At 37.0% G+C, this 17147-nt stretch overlaps 1 protein-coding gene across 1 annotated transcript in view; it reads right to left on the reverse strand.

The window, feature by feature from the left end:
- RICTOR (RPTOR independent companion of MTOR complex 2) overlaps positions 1–17147 on the reverse strand; it is a 75370-nt gene that overhangs the window by 33355 nt on the left and 24868 nt on the right. Inside the window, exons 5-15 of the mRNA XM_017823623.1 lie at positions 13461–13592; positions 12437–12500; positions 8150–8276; positions 7103–7272; positions 6788–6855; positions 5644–5711; positions 3619–3701; positions 2876–2963; positions 1796–1886; positions 1625–1691; positions 1438–1518 (exon numbers count right to left, since the gene is read on the reverse strand). Coding sequence (XP_017679112.1) covers positions 1438–1518; positions 1625–1691; positions 1796–1886; positions 2876–2963; positions 3619–3701; positions 5644–5711; positions 6788–6855; positions 7103–7272; positions 8150–8276; positions 12437–12500; positions 13461–13592 — 1039 coding nt within the window. The remainder of the gene's footprint in view (positions 1–1437; positions 1519–1624; positions 1692–1795; positions 1887–2875; positions 2964–3618; positions 3702–5643; positions 5712–6787; positions 6856–7102; positions 7273–8149; positions 8277–12436; positions 12501–13460; positions 13593–17147) is intronic.

Genomic DNA, 17147 nt, shown 5'->3' on the forward strand with positions numbered 1-17147 from the left:
GAGCATCAGACATGCTTATGTTATGTGCACATAGTACTAAAAAAAAAATCTAAAATCAGAAATACAATTTAAGCTGATTTCTACTAAAATGCTACGCACAAAAACTCCAACTGATTAATTAACATAAGGTACTAGATGTTCAACCACTTTTAATAAACATAAGTAGTTCTGCAAATATTTTTGGAAACTAAAGAATAATGAAAATAAGGAAATGACTTCCATCTCTATAAACTAAATAAAAATATAAATATTTGTTCTGTTCTTGATAAAAGCCATATTTGACTAATAAATCACCTCTTCATAAAATCAAGAAATACCTATGCTTTCCAGAATATGTCAATGTGAGTAACCGTCACAACCATTTCAAAATTATTTGGAAACCAGTAAAATAGTAAACATTATTACAGATTCCTCTTTTTAAACTTTGTAATGACTGACTGAACACCCGTGCAATTCCATCAATTATTTAAAGAAAAATGACTCAAAAAACTAAAAAAAAAAAAAAAAAGATTTGCTGTGGTTGTGACCCATACTGCTGAACTGAGATGTAATTACTACAGTAATAAACAATCCTACATCTGAAGATTGTGACTTCGGGTTTTTTGGCATACCACGGAAAGGAGTCAACAGTCTAAAGATGCAGACTACATCTGATAACTCATATTCAAATTTTTGCAAGACAAAGTCATATTTCACAATCTTACTAACTCTTATAAAATAGTTTATCTGGAAAAAAAAGATTTAAAAAACCACAAGAAAACTGGTTAAAGTGCTCTGCTGCATATGCTATTCTCATCATTGAGAGGACATGATGTCACCTCCATATGAAAATAGTTTAGGTTAAAGGAGAGAAGTACTGTAAAAGCCACGTAAGGTAGACGGAAGCAGAACAAAGCAAAAGCTTCCCTGCAGCAGGAGATACCCACAGCAGTGCTGAAAGTGCACTCCACCAAGATGGAGTTCCCTCAATGAATAATACCAAGTACCCAAACCACATGGAGCTGAATGTGAAAAAAGTTTTATCTGCCTATCCTGGGAAGCAGAAAGGTAAACACGTTGTCAGAGGGCTACCTACCATCATTCTAAGAAAAGGAAAAATCACCAATGGTCCTTTTCCCAAACACAGTAACTGATGGGTGAGTTTGCAGGATTCCAGCTTAAAATACAACTGGTTACTATGGCAAGGAAGAGCAGTGGTGAGAGGCAGAGCTGGAGACTATCCTTGGATCAGAACCCCTAGCACTTCCAATTCTTTCCAAACAGTCTTTCTATTGATTAATACTGTTTTTAATACATGAAATGCCAAAAGATGCAATGTAAACTAATCCACTATTCAGATGAAAACTACATGTTCCAGGCTTGTAATACAAATTCAATATTACAATAGCTATAATAGCAAATATCTATTTACAAGTAATTACAACAAGTTTTACTTACCATGTGCAAAAGTTCTCCCAAAAGGATAGTTGCTCTAACAGACACATGGTCATCGCTACTCGTGATCACTTCAACCAGACCCTTCAAAAAGTTAAAAAATATTACAACATTAATGTGTAACATCTTATTTGAATTCTTATAGGAAAAAAGTAGCAAGCATCTATTCAAACTCAAAGTCATTAGTTACCTCTAGAAGTCCATTGGTAATAAAAGCTGAGAGCACTAATGCCAAGTAATTATCCATGAGATCAGGCCTAAGGAGAAAAAAAAGTATGCCAGAAAACAGGAAGTATTTTGTCAACACCACCAAAAAACAAAACAAGAAAAGATGTTTAGACTGAGTTCATTAAATCCTCACCTTGACCTGGCTCGATGGGGTAATACAGTTTTAGCTTCAGCAGCTACAAAGCCATCAGAAAGTCTCCAGCAGTCTTGAAACCTGCCTGGATCTATAACAAGAAAATATGGACAAAGGTAACTATAACACTGGCTTTCATAGTGTTATTTTAATGGCTGTCAGTAGGTAAATAATAATCCTTGCCAGTAAATGTTACCTCAGTTTCAAATATCAGAAAATTTTGTCGGAAGGGATCTTTAACAATACATCTAACCCACATTCCTGAACAAAGCAAGGATACCTTGATAGTTAGGATAAAGACTGTATCTAAGAGTCAACCAAAATAATGACATTTCCAATTCATAAACCCATTAAACTTGTTTAACGGAAAATACGATTAGCACCTAAAATTTTACAATATATGTCCATATATTGAAGTAGCAAGTTTGCAACAAAGAATGATTTATTTACTTATAAACTTGGAACAAGGATTAAGTTTTTATAATCAATTGCATGACAAAACATTTGTAATCAGAGTTTGAAGAGGAGAATTGCAGGAACACTAAAGGCTGAAACTTGCTCCTTTTGGGCTCATACTTTTGCACTGAGGGACAAAGCAGAGAATAATCTTGGGTTTACAAGGAGTAATTCTAAAGATAAAATACTAACTCAGTTAAATATAAAGACATAAAAAAACATGCACTTGCCCTTGAAAAAGCAAAAGTTTGGTAAGGTGCAGTGGGGATAGCTAGCAGATACATGGTATATAGAAAAAACTGAATAATAACTTTTCTGTAACATTCACTAACACATCTGCATTATAAATACTTGGGACAGTTCAAAGAAGTCTAATTTGTAGAGATATGTTTACACAATCCTTTGTGTAAATGCCTAACTACACTCCACTGCTCATCTTTTATCAAACTTTACACTTAACAGTTTATAAAGGATTTTAAAGAGGACTTCTGAGTACTCAATGAATTCAGAGATAAAACAGTTAATAATAAGGCAATTGACAATATAGAGGAAACAGTGAAAGTTTCAAATTTGCAGAGAAGCTTAATAGACAGAATTCTTAAGTGAACTGTTTTAAATACCTACCTACACTGAGAAGTGCCTCAATAAACTCTTCTGCGATAACAGGAAGAGGAAGGCGAAATATATCATAGAGAACTTCAAGCAGGCCTCGCTACCAAAAAACAAACCCCACAACATGCATGTTAGAGATGTACAAAAAAATTGTCCTTACTTTCACTATTAATACTGAAGTTGAGATTTTTTATAGAGTGCTAAAACTGGTGTATGTGTTGCATTTGTGTATTTGTGCAATTGTTCCTTTTTTCATAAACTGAAATAATCTGAAGAAGAGAAGACGTGGTTTTCTTACTTTTGAACTGTACCTTATTATCACTATGAATTCTATAGAAGTTCAGACTACTTGGATTGCAGATTTTTAGAACGCTTACAGCTGGCACCATCAACTTCATTGGTTAATAGTTTTAATTTGTGAAAAAATGTTTTTATTTCCCTTGGATTCAACTCTGATTATTATGCTTTAAGCTTGTAACTGCAGCTATTGTAAACTTCCTTTGATTTGGGAGCACAGTAATGATTAATTCCTGTACTTTTCTCTCCTCCATTTTCTCAGAATACATGTTCTGCTTCCCATTCTCGCAGGAATTTTGTAATGGAATTACAGACTTGAATTCGGGAGTTAAATGAACTTGAGGATTGTGGTCTCATAACTGTGAAGTCTGTGTTTACTGAACTGTTAGAAAGCTAGAATATGTAAATTAAAACATTCAATATTATGCCTACATCAGTAATAAATATTTACTACCTACCCGTATTTCCATATTTGGTATACAGAGTACCCCAATAAGAGACTGAATCCCAGAATTTCCAGGTTTGCACAGGCTGATAATACCTAGAAAACATTAAATATAGAATAATATTCCTCCAAGAGACCAGTGCTCATCTCCAGATGTTTCAACACAGTAGATTTAACATTACATAAAAGTCTCTCTTAAAATTTGCATGTTTTACACTCTATTTTACTCTGTTAGTTTAAAATTTCAATATTAATAGGGAGAACCTTCAAATTTTTCAAGTTACAGTACATCACTTAAAGCTCACACTGATTTTCAGCCTCAGTTTATGCAGTCTCTTCATTAAACGTGGCTGCAAAGACAGTAACCTTGTTCATTTCCTTGACCACTTCTCTTCAGATTTCACAGAACAAATTAAACTTACAGAAATTACACTATCCAGAAAACAAATTTCTACAAAATGCAACTTTAAAATAACAAAAATAATCTAGATTTTCCCACTTTTTTGTCTTAGATACCATAAACAAACTCAAACTGTTATTCTTTAAAGAGTACTGAGAGATGAAAATATCACCTACTCACTCTTATTTTCACTAATAGAAATTTAACTTCCATGGTGTGTTTCATAGGAACTTGAAGAAAGTTCTCAATTTTGAAAATTACAAGTCACAAAAACTTCAGATATGCACATGTGGCATCTTAGACACACTAAGGGCCATGGTGCACCTCAGAGGCCTTTTGCAAGAGCGTACAGTGGCCACAACCCAACTGCAATGCAGGAATAGATTTGGGTGCGTGCAGTCATTGCTCCATGCCCCAGTTTTGTCTCTAAGGACAGGATCACACATGAGCATAAAGCATGTAGTAACCATCAGCTCAGAAGAGGAACACAGACTGGTAAATAAGCAGAATAGAACAGCAGTATATGGCAAATAAACAGACAGGCGAAAAAACACACAGAAGAAGTCAAAACAAAACCAACAACACCCTAAAGCATGTCCTTTTCAAAGGCTGACAGCATAAGGACACTTTTGTAGTAAGAATATCTAAGACATTAGTCTCCAACATAACAAATCATATAAAATAGGATGAACATGTTAACAGCAGGAGTGCCACAACAAGTAACATATTCCAGGACAATTGTTTCTTCAGTCACTTGCACTTTCAGGCACAGGCTTTAAGTTCTAAGTGTCTGAGTACAGGAAGATGGAGCAACACTCCTATCAGAAACTGTTTCCTAGAAGTTTCAAAGTTGTCTCAAGCTTCCTGCACTTCCTCTCCAAACATGAAAGAACACATAAGAAACTTGGAGGATACTTGGATATTAAAATTAAACTCAGTAATCATTTTCAGAGCTTTAAAAATTAAATCAAAAAGTGTGAAAAAAGAGCCTGAATATTTTCTAAGTATAGCCTGCAAAATTCCGACTCAAAATTTTGGTAAATGGTTATATTAACTGATTTAGTTAAAATTTGCAAGACACAGTCTTGACTAAAAAAATTAGCAGTCCCTAAGCAGTACGTTCATTTTAGATATTGTAATATTGCAGAGAAAGAATTTAAAAACATTAAAAAACTCTATTTTTTTGATTTAGAAATGTTTTCTACATGAAAAATTGCAACCTATATCCATTTGCAAATTCTCTTAAGCTATGGCAGCTCGTAAAAGCAGGTGCTAATGAAACTAAATTCTGTCAGTATCTCTTAACATAGACATTTCTCATTTACAGTGGCAGAACTATCTCAAAGGCAAATTTTTATAATATGATATTACTTTAAACATCCTGTCACCCATTAAATGTCAAGTACGACCATCAAGATACAACTCATAAGGTATTCTATACAGGGAGGGAAAAAGCTGTGCCATGTTATAGTCAAAGAAAACTATCTATGTGTCCTCCAATTTTACAGTATCAAAACATTGTAGAAAGGTATTGATAGAAATTAGAAACATCAAATGACACAGATTTTGTGTCATTTATACTGGAAAGTAAAATCACCCTTCCAATCATCCAGATTCAAACAAGTAAACAAATCTTACCTGCCCATGATCGAAATGCTGCCACTATTCCCATTTTACTAGCTAGGAACCGTGCTTCTCGGTCCTCTCTGTCATTAAAACAACAAATGTCACAATGCAGGTAATTACTAGAAAACAGTGTTACTAACATAGCAAGTTAAAGGTAGTTAATTGAGACTTTAGATGGGGGACAAAATCCAGAGTAAGAGAAATATTTCATGTATGCATATGTATTTACACAATGTATATACACACAAAAAAGTTTAGAATTTTTAAATATTGTTACTCTTCCTCTTCCAGAGGAGTTTCCACAGGAGGATAACATCAAAAAGTAAACACCTATATGGGGTCAGGTGAATCACTCTGCACCTCCACTGACAGTGGGTCTACAGCAGGGACATAAAGATTGGACCTTATTCAGTTTCCCAGACCTACGCTTCTAAGGCCATCTGACAATTAAAAAAGCCTGAAAAATTCAAGTTGGAAGCAATCTCAGATCTCTCTCTAGTCGAAATTCCCGCATGAAGAAGTTGACAGTTATCAAACCAAGCCAGGTTATAGAATCATAGAATGGTTTGCTTTGGAAGGGATCTTTAAAGGTCATCCAGCTCAACCCCCCCGAAAGAACTTAGCAAATGCAGTGTGGATTACACATGCCTTTTACAGTATCTAGAGCTGTGGGAACTATATAAGCCTTCTGTAATTCAGCTTGAAACCTGTAAAACGCTCAAGGCTTTATCCAGTTGGCTCTTAAACTCTTAACAATGAAGGCTGCAGGATCCCTCTGGACAGCATGTTCTAACTCTTGACTGGCCTCACAGAAAATAATCCCCCTGCTACCCTCATATGAAGTTGAAATCTCTCTTGCTTCAATTTCTCTCTGTTGCTTCTTGTCCTTCCACCTTTCGCCACCACGAAGGGCCACACTACATCTTCTTGATAACATCTTCATAAGTATTAAAAAGTCTGCTATTCCAGGGAGGGTGCCCCCCAACCCTCTCTTCTCTAGGCAAATCAAGCCCTTTTAATTCCTAAATGCTTAACAGTATTTTAGGAATTTGCACTTTAGGCTACTGTATTAAACTTCAAGAAAATTAGTATTTGGAAAGAAGAATAGCCTAACTCCAATATAACTGGGAGCAGCAGTTGCAGCACTAACACTTACTTGAGTTGTCCTTCTGCTGTGTCTGGATTATGTCTGTAGTGAAAATCTGTGTAAGGGGCTAAAATTCGCTAAACAAAAGAAAGACATACATTATTTTCATATGAAAATACAGTTAAATCGCTGTTGTCCTTTCCTCAGTCCCACTCCAAACCATCCTATTATTGCTGTTTTATATTTCTTAGGCTCTTAGCCTGAAATATTATATTTTAAACACTGTGCACTAACACAGAGGGTGAAATCTGAGACAAAATGAAATATTTTCATTACCAATACAATGTTTAATTTCTGTCTCTAAACAAGTAAAACTGCACCCACCTCTAATTCTACATCTGCTCGCACATACTGTCGGGTCTTTGGATGATTAATGAGGTGCAAAACTGTAGTTATCAGAGCCTCATTTATTCGGCTTAGCTGACAATCAATCACATTTTTCAAGATGGTACTTAAACCACCCCGAAGAGCCACCACCTCGGGATTCTGAAGTGCTAAATAAAGACAAACACGTCATTTTGGCCAGTGATAGGAAAGAAAACATTTCGTGGCATATGATAAACTTGTCATCTCTTCAGTATATAAATCTTATCCTTCCTGAACACCGCTGAGGCACATATAAAGCTTTTAATGGAACTGGCTGACAATAAATAGAGATTTTGGATTAATTCATCAAACACAAAAATACTGGTCAGTATCCACCATGTGGCCATGTCCTAACTTAATTCCAACCAAGTTTCCATGTGGTAGTTTCTGGATTTCCCCACAGAGAAGTTTCACACTTCACTGGACAGACTAGAATATAACAGTAACTTATCGTTTATTTCTTTAAAACAGAAGTTTGTATCTTGAAAATATTGCTGAAGTTATTTCCCTCTGACTGACTATGGAAAAACTTCAAAAATCAGCACACAAATGAAAGTCTAGGGAGTTAGTATAAACCACTGTCCTGATAGCCTTTAAACAGGGACACAAATACTGACTTCCAGAAGCCAGTTAACTACAGCAACCACTCCAGGAATTTTTAAAAAGAAAATGTCTTGTAATTCTCTGAACTCCTGTAAATTTGTCAGCATCTTGTGTATGGAATTCTCCCTACTTCCAATCCATTAGTTTAAGAAACACCAATTGCAGTACAGAAATGTTTTTAGGGTAAATCAAAAATTGGCAAATCTTAATGCAAAGAAGAGCACCTGAAACCTTCAGGTACTATTCTTAAAGGGATTTTAAGTAATTTTGGTTCATATCATGTTAATTGCAAAAATCCATGAATTGACATTAAGAACTCTTAACAACTAATTAATTATTAAACAAATACTGTTAATGACAACCCCATCAAAATTGAAAACTAATTAAGAAAAGTCATCTTACCTAGTTCACAGATAATGGCTATGCATGCTCGAACCATTCTGTCTCTTTCTTGAAGACCATCGTTTCCAACTGCTATCAAAGAATTAGTTATAGAACTGGGGAACAATGAAGCATTCACAGTGATCATCTGCCAAAAAAGAAAGAAAAATCCCTCTGGTTTCTTCATAATATTTCTTTAAATACACTTATAAATTCACCAGCATTCTGTTTCCTACATACAATTAGACAGACCACTCCGTCTATTACTTGGTTTATTGGGTGAATCCTCATAACTATTTCTTTTGCTCCTAAATTGAATTTCAATTCCAATTCATCTGTCAATTTACTTTAGTATTCTCTTCCTGCTCCAGTTGTTTATTTTTATATTATTTTATTTTAATAAGAAAGAGTTAAGAGATGACTGCTGCAATTAGAATTATGACTACATTTTCCATAGCTGTTTTCGATAATTTCTTTATGACAAAGAACACTATCCAATGACAGAGTAGATTACAAATTCATGTAGAAGATTCATTCATACTGCAGCAGATTATTCAATACCTACTCAACTGTTTAATTAGCCAAGACTAGCATCTCCCGTATTGTAGAGATATCCTTAGACTGCTGCAAAATCAAAAAAAAGACAGGCAACAGAAGCAGCTGCTAACAGTATTTGGAATGCAACTATCAGTAACAGCCCTATATTCTTTTGCACAGTACCTGATCGTCCTAGAACTGCAACGTAATTAATCTTCATCATAAGTTAAAGAGATATAGCAAAAGAAAACCACACACACTTTAAACATGTTAAATGGAAAAGCAAAGATGGAAATAACACCTGTGTCCATTAATGAAGTCGTTCTTCAACTAAAAAATACTTAAAATAAATCTGAGACAGAATAGAAAAACAGATTTAATAGCTAATGCTCATTTGTACTACTGAGGATGTTCTGCACCGTGGAAACCCTCAGCTACTAGTTTGGTACACTTAGAATTCACACCAGATGAAAGACCAAGACCCTGTGCACACATTAAAGGCCAAGAAAACCACTCCAAAACAAACAACCAGTACCACCAACTCTTCACCATCCCCAAGTGGGGCTTTGATTACAAAGGCTGAGTAGCTTCTCCACATTTTTTCAATTTGTGAAAATTAAATACACATATACTCTCTACTACGGAACAAGAATATCACTAAACAGATGTATTACTAAGGAGGAAGTAGGTTTTTGTCTGACTGCTTAAAAAGGGAACAACACAATGTTTTATAGCCCACTCAACAATGTCACTTTTTTTCCCCACTAAAAGTGAGATGTACAAAAATACTCAATTTCCATCAAGCACCTAAAAACTCAGGGCTAGTTTTCCATGGGTTTATCATCCCTTCCGTTTACAACAAAATATTCACTATTTTTCAAAAGAATGTTTTGTCCTATATTCATTTTACATCTGCCTTTGATGTGTTATAGATACTTGTTCAAAGGCGATTAATTTTTTACCTTTTTTTGCACGGATGTTAAAATGAGATCAATCTCAATGACCAATATATTGGAAGAGTTTTAACAAATTTACTTTTAAGACATGTTTTTGAGAAATTTCTTGTTATACATAATGTTAATGCCAACAAAACAGGAAGCTTTAAGACAGGACTCTAAATTAAAAACAAATTCCTCCCCACCCACACAGTCTTTCAGTTTTACAATGGCATGAAGAAACAAGAATTAGTAATAAAATGGGTGTACTGTAAAACTGTAATCTGTTTCCTACTGATACTGACATGTACTTAGTGAGAGGACACAAGCAGCCTCTTAAGGCTATTCTGCTTCATTGCCTTCTTTGGTTTAAGACATGAGAATGAAAGACTTATTTTAATAATCAATTCCAAATACATTAGTAGAATAACAAATTTTTGTATTTGTATCTGTGCTAGGTATCAGAATGCAGTTCTAAAGACTAAATGACAGGTTATGCAGAGCTACTTACAAGTAGTATCATGAAATAATAATAAAGACTACAAATTTGGTCTCTTAAGATTCCTTTAAAAAACAGGAAGAAAGAAGGTGGTTCATATTGCATCTAACCCTGACTTCTGCTTTAACAGGAAAACACCCTGCCTACTACATTAAAAAAAATTTGTCTTATTGACTTCTGTTAGGTAGAAAAACACTTCCCAAAGCAACTTCATGCCATCCTTTTCATGGTTGAAGACATTACTAAATTGTAAAGCTCTTAGTAGGAAATTGTTTTTATCTTCCTCTACTACTTTAACCTGCAGAGTTTTAAATAAATTTATTATTAAGTGCCTTTTCTAAACTCATAAACAAGTATTAATATTTTATATTTTGTTCTTCTACTCTATGAAAAGGAAGACAGGAGAGTGAGAAAATGTTTTAATTTAATCTCTGCTATTCTCATATAGGTACTCTTGCTACCAAAGAATTGCATCCAGAAAACTGAAAACAATAGTTCTGTGATGCTGAAAAAACCCAGTTCAGCTCCTTCATGGCTCACAGTAAATTATCTACTGCACAAATTAGTTAGCTTTGTTTGTCTTATTTGCCATTCATTCTCCTCCTCTAGACCTTTATATGATCTTTTAGGAATCCTGGCATCAAGCCACTGAGCCTGAGACATTGAGGGAGATGAAGACAGAGGTGACAAAAAGGTAAGAGCAGGGTAATAAAAAGTGTGAAAATACAGAGTGTGCCATTCAGGAAGTGTGTCACAGTATTCCTTGTTAGAGTCTCTCAAGTACTGACTACCCTATGGCAAGGCATGTTTAGCCGCTGTAGCCTAAACAGCACAGGAAAAAAATGTTAACTTTACTGGTAGCCAGTAGGGTGCGGTTTTTGTTTGTCTGAGATTGTCTTTCAAGAAAAAAGAATGTTGTAGGTAGCATGAGATGGTAGAAAACACCTTTCATCAACACAGTTCTCAGTGTCAAGGAACCACAAGCATCCCTGTACAGCCGGTACACCTGATGCACACACCTGGTGCACGCACAGTACCCTGCCACAATGATGGACAAAAAAAAGGACTGGTAGTCAGCTGTATAATTTCTCTAATGTTTATCTATGAACATAATTTTTTCAAATGAAACCAATGGATTTGATTCTCTTGCTGTCTCTTCTTTCATGCAAGACAGAAGCTTTTACTCAAGTAAGAAATACTCAAAAAAGCCCAGGAATAATGAGGACAAATTTCTGACCCAAATAAAACCGATTATAAACGTGTTTCCACTCCATCTTCAGTTTTAAGTTATTCTGACTCTACATTGAAACTCTTTATTTCAAAGTAGATTAGCAAAAACTTTTATAAATTGCAACTTTCTCAAGGACCCGTTCCATTATGGTTGTTTTCTTGCTCATTTGTTTGGGTTTGGAGGTGGAGGCCAGTGTTTAAGATTTAAACCCCTCTTTTTTGGCACAATTGTTAATCAACTATACTGTTTTTTTTCTGTAAGACAGAAACCAAAGGAGCTTATTACAAGAAAAGAAATCATACAGAAAACTTCCATATTTTAAAACTATATATATGTACTATATGTACTATAAATACACAGTGCTCCCAAGGAACAATTCTTCCAACTACTTCAGACTTGAATCTTTTTAGGTCAGTTGAAGAATGTAAGAACGATAAAGAATAGTGAAGTCCAGCACTTTGTGGACTTTCTTCACTGAAGAAAATACATTTAGTAGCTGTGTACGCCAATTTCTCAAGGATGAACTTGAAAACGTAGCTACCATAGCTTCAAACATCTCATATACGTGGGTACACAGTGCAGTAACCATCATAGACTAACCATGTCTTATTGAATACCTGAGAAAAAAAATGCCCATGGGTAGCATCAACCTCTACGAAAAAAGCAATAAGGCTATAAGCATTCTTTAACTCATTACCACAGTGATGCAAATTTGTCTCATTCCTCAAATGGCAGAAAATCTCCCATCCTTGACTCACAGATGCTTAAACAGACTACAATGAAGTCAAGTCACTAGATGAAACTTAATATTGTTCTTATGCCCTTGCATTCACTCCTCGTTAAGTTTTTCCCAAATCTCATCCAGTATGACTTCTATCAAAGGAAAATCAGCAAGATTCTAAATGGTAAAATATTAAAATCAAAACAAGTCTCTTCATTACTTTTATTTTGTCTTTTAAATTATCCATATTCAAATTATCTAAATCTATAATTTCTTCCCATGTAAGGTAAGGTAAGGTATGTGAAAAAACACTCTTGATGGAAAAAACCAGAAGTCAGCACAACGGACTGGCACAGCTGATACCACCACACATAGCAGATTTTACCTTTCTGACTAATCGAAGTGCTTGTGTTCTTTCTACTTCATTACTCTGTTGTATGTCAATGCACCTAAAATAAGTCAAAAAACACATTTTGTTTATAACAACAGTAACTTTCACCTTAACTGTTAACAAGTCATGTTAATATTTATGCACATGAACAAACAGAAGAAAAAGAATTGACTTATTGTTTAAAAACTATGCATTTCAGCAAACATACTCATTATGATAGGTCACTTAGCTTTGCTTTTTTTTTCAGTTATCCTCATTATAATTAAGTCAGTAGAATGTTCTCAAATATACAATGGCAAAGCATTTGTCTGAGCTAGCATTTGTCATTTGCAAATGAGACTAAACCAAGTATTTGTAATGATTCATATCAACACATTTTGTGAGTTCTCAGAGTAGAAAAGCCTTTTGCTCAAACAAAATTAAACAGCACACTAAAATTATATGTGTATATCTGCAAACAAAAATTCACACACACCTCTATCAGTATATCGAATCCAAAAATTTTAATACAGAAGGCACTACCATTGCTAGTATTTACATCTATTCATCATGCTGATCTTACTATCTCACTATTGGTTTGCCCTTTGGTATTATTCTGTTGTGTCATCGGTTATACTTAGATAAGCTGCAAGTTCTTCGGCATGAACTACGTTTTAGCCCTGAATTTGTACTGCAGGTTCCAAAGCACTGTGATAATACAAAGAATTAAACAACTCACATAGAACAACTTAAGACATGAAAATTATTGCTATTTCAATCTCATTAATTTATGATTAATGGCATTTATGATGGAAAAAATTCTTTAGATTACTCGTAGTATATCATGTATTAGGACAAAATTTTATTTGGATTAGATGTTGTGATGAAATAGCCTTCTATTGAAGAAAAATGGCTTTTATAAAACTGCTTATTAAGAATGTAAGAAAATATGAAAACACTTTTCTTACCTGTCTCAACCGTGAAACAGCAAGTGATTCACAACTGTGCAATTGACAACATGAAGAAAGAGAAAAATTACCTGGCTATCAAATAATCCACTTTCAGCTTTAGCACCTTCTGGAGAATACTGGAGTCTCGAATAAGATAGCGGAGGGCTCGCAATCCTGCTGCTCGCACCTCTTTTGCCTCATTCAGTAAAGCTAACCTCAGACTACAATGAAGAAAACAAGAGGGACAAACAACTAGTAAGCAGTAGGTAGACTTCATCATCTGACATGCAGCTACTACCTACTCATTTGAGATACTTCCATGTGCAGCCTAGAAGCCTTGTCAGCAGATACAGATAATATACTGTAGTGGGTTTCTGTGGCTGGGTTTTGGTAGCAGAGGGACTACAGGGGTGGCTTCTGTTAGAAGCTGCTAGAAGCTTCCCCTGTTCAGTGGAGCTGATGCCAGACAGCTCCAGGACAGACTTCCGGCCGCTGGTCAAAGTCATGCCAGTCAGGAGTAATAGTAACGCCTCTGTGATAACATATTTAAGAAAAGAAGGTTGTGGCGCAAAAAGAATTCCAGCCAGGGAAGAGCGGAGTGAGAACATGGGAAAAATGCACACACCAAGGTCAGTGCAGAAGGAGGGGGAAGAGGTGCTCCAGGCACCAGAGCTGAGGCCCTGCAGCCCGTGGTGCAGACCATGGTGGAGCAGCTGTGCCCCTGCAGCCCATGGGGGATCATCGGGGTGCAGAGACCCACCTGCAGCCCATGGAGGAACCCATGCATGTGGATGCATGAAGGAGGCTGTGACCCTGTGGGAGGCCCAAGATGGAGCAGGGTCCTGCTAGAGACCTGCGGCCCGTGGAGAGGGAAGCCCACACTGGAGCAGGTTTTTCCCAGGTAGGACTTGTGGCCCCTGTGGGGGGGCCAGCTCATTTGTGAAGGACTGCACCCCATGGAGGAGTGACCCAGGGGTCAGCAGTTTGGGAAGAACTGTTGCCTGAGGGATGAACTCACACTGGAGAGGCCCATCAAGGACTGTCCCCATTGGAGGGACCCCACGGGATCAAGGGAAGGACTCCTCTCCCTGACCAGCGGCAGAAACAACAACTGACCATCACTCCCATTCCCCATCCCCCTGCACCACTGGTGGGGAGAAGGGAGAACATGGAAGGAAGGAGGGGTGGGGGGGAGGTGCTTTTAAGACTGTTTTATTTCTCACTCTTTGTTTCTTATCCTGTTAGAATATCTCCATTTTGAGTTTGTTTTGCCCATGAAGGCAATAAGTAAGTGGCCTCTCACAGCTCTTAACTCATGAATCCTTCATTGCTTTTTTCTTCTCTCCTCTGTCCAGCTGCAGAGGGAGAGTGAGAAAGTGGCTTTAGCGGGTACCTTGCATCCGGCCAGGGTCAACCCGCTACATATACTAATCTGAAAAAGCCATAAACCATTTTTTTCCCCCAAAGAACAGCTTGTACATCCATAAAATGACACATGACCAAAACCTGTATGTGACTTGTTATTTGACAAAACAGCGGAGTACAATATTAGTCCAAGAAAATTAACAGGCTGAGTAAAGTAGGTAAGAAGAAATAAGATATGGAAGACCTCTAGAAATGGAGTTTGAAAGCAGTAAGCGGCACACTGTCCTTCTGAAGGCCCTCAAAAGATTCATCCCTCTTTCTTGACCACATGAAGGTGGAGGAGGGATCCTCAACCCCCCAGTGACATATTGTAGTAGGATCTTTCACTGTACACCTAAGAATGTAAATACTTCAGCCAGTGAGACTGGTTTTCTACTTATACTAATGGATTATTTTTTTCTTATTCTAGGGTCATGATGTGTGGTAATCAGCTACTGCAAGGCAAAAAGTCTCTTGAGTGTGTTGGTGATTAATTGGCTAGGTAAGTCACTGTAACAGAAGCCTAATTCCAGGTGATATCTACACAAAGTAAAAGGTCTGCAATGTCATATGCAGATAAAGATGAACTGATTATTACTTTCAGCACCAAGAAGGGAATTATTTTAGGAAGACCATCTTTTCTGTAACATGAAATAAGATTCTTTACATAAAAAGAGTGCCACTCTAAGCTGAGCTGTAAGCAAATAAGACACAGATTTTCAATACTGTGACATTAAGAAAAAGCATTCCTGTAAGAAAAAGTGTACTAGAGAAGATATTTATTTCCAAAGTTATTCAAGAAAAGCACGTAACTCTTCAATTGTGCTGAGCAGATAATAGGTATTTTTTAGATCAGACATTTTGCTTTGTTTCTAGATTTGCATGTTTGAAGAGGTGAAAGTCTGATGGATGAATATGTAAGAGTCAGTGGTATTTTTTCTGTTTGGACATCTACCTCACAGTTTACAACTGCTCTGGATATGCCAGTTTAAGACTCTTCAGCAGTTTCCTTTTAGGGCAGAAGTTACCCATTACTCATGCAAGTGGTGGTGTTGCTATCCATGTCATTTCTCATTCGGATAGGCAAAAATTAATTCTGGATTTTTTTCTTCCCCTCATCAAGTAGAGTACTTTACTTTTATATTTGAGAGGAAAATGTTTCTTGAATGGCAGACCAAAACAACCTTTAGACAAACAGTTCCTCAACAGAAATCAATGCTTTGAGAGCTTGTTCTACAAGTCACAAGAGGAAGATATTCTTAATTTGCAGACCAAAATCAATCACAGAATCATAAAATGATTCCACTGCCACACACAGGGATGCCTTCCACTAGCCCAGGTTGCTCAGAGCTCCATCCAGCCTGGCCTTGAACACTTCCAGGGATGGGGCATCTACAGCTTCCCCGGGCAACCTGTTCCAGGGCCTCACCACCCTCATAGCAAAGAACTTCCTCCTAATATCTAACCTAAACCTACTGCCCCTATCTGTCTGCATAAAAAAGTTCCTCTCAGTCTCTCTTGTAGGCTCCATTTAGGGACTGGATGACCACAATTAGGTCACCCCTAAGCCTTCTGTTTTCCAGGCTGAACAAACCCAATTCTCTCAGCCTCTCCTCGTAACAGAGGTGCTCTACCTCTCTAACCATTTTGGTGGCCCTCCTTTGGACTGGCTCCAACAGGATCGATGTCCTTCAGGTGCTGGGGACCCCAGAGTAGAGGGGAAGAACCATCTCGCTTGACCTGCTGGACACACTGCCTTGGATGCAGCCCAGGACACAGTTAGCTACCTGGGCTGCAAGACTGGACATGGGACTGCTGACTCATATCCAGCCTCTCACCCACCCGCAAGGCTGCTCTCAATCAGCTCATGCCCCAGTCTGTACTGACAGCAGGGGTATTCTTGATATCAAGGATCACCAAGTCCAGTTCCTGGCCCTGCACAGGACAGCCCCAACAATCACATCATGTGAGAGCGTTGGCCAAATGCTTCTTGAACTGTCAGGCTTGGTGCTGTGACCACTTCTGCGGGGAGCCTGTTCCCGTGCCCAACCACCCTCTGGGTGAAGAACCTTTTCTGAATCTAAACTCCCCTGACACAGCTTTTCCTGTTCGCTCGGGTCCTGTCATTGGTCAGCACAGAGAAGAGATCAGTGTCTGCCCCTCCACTTTCTCTTATGAGGGAAGTGTACACCAATTAAAGTGAAACCACTACAAAGGACAACACAATCATGAGATCCAATATTCAAAAGAAAAAGCTACCAAAAAGGGATGTATCACTATATTTAAATATTGAGAAATGTAATGAAAACAGAACAGCTAGCCAGAAAGATAAAGATACCAGTTCTATTTAGGAAAATGACTTACAATATTTC

The sequence above is a fragment of the Lepidothrix coronata genome, unplaced genomic scaffold, assembly GCF_001604755.1.
Source record: "Lepidothrix coronata isolate B3197 unplaced genomic scaffold, Lepidothrix_coronata-1.0 Scaffold104, whole genome shotgun sequence".
NCBI lineage: Eukaryota > Metazoa > Chordata > Aves > Passeriformes > Pipridae > Lepidothrix > Lepidothrix coronata.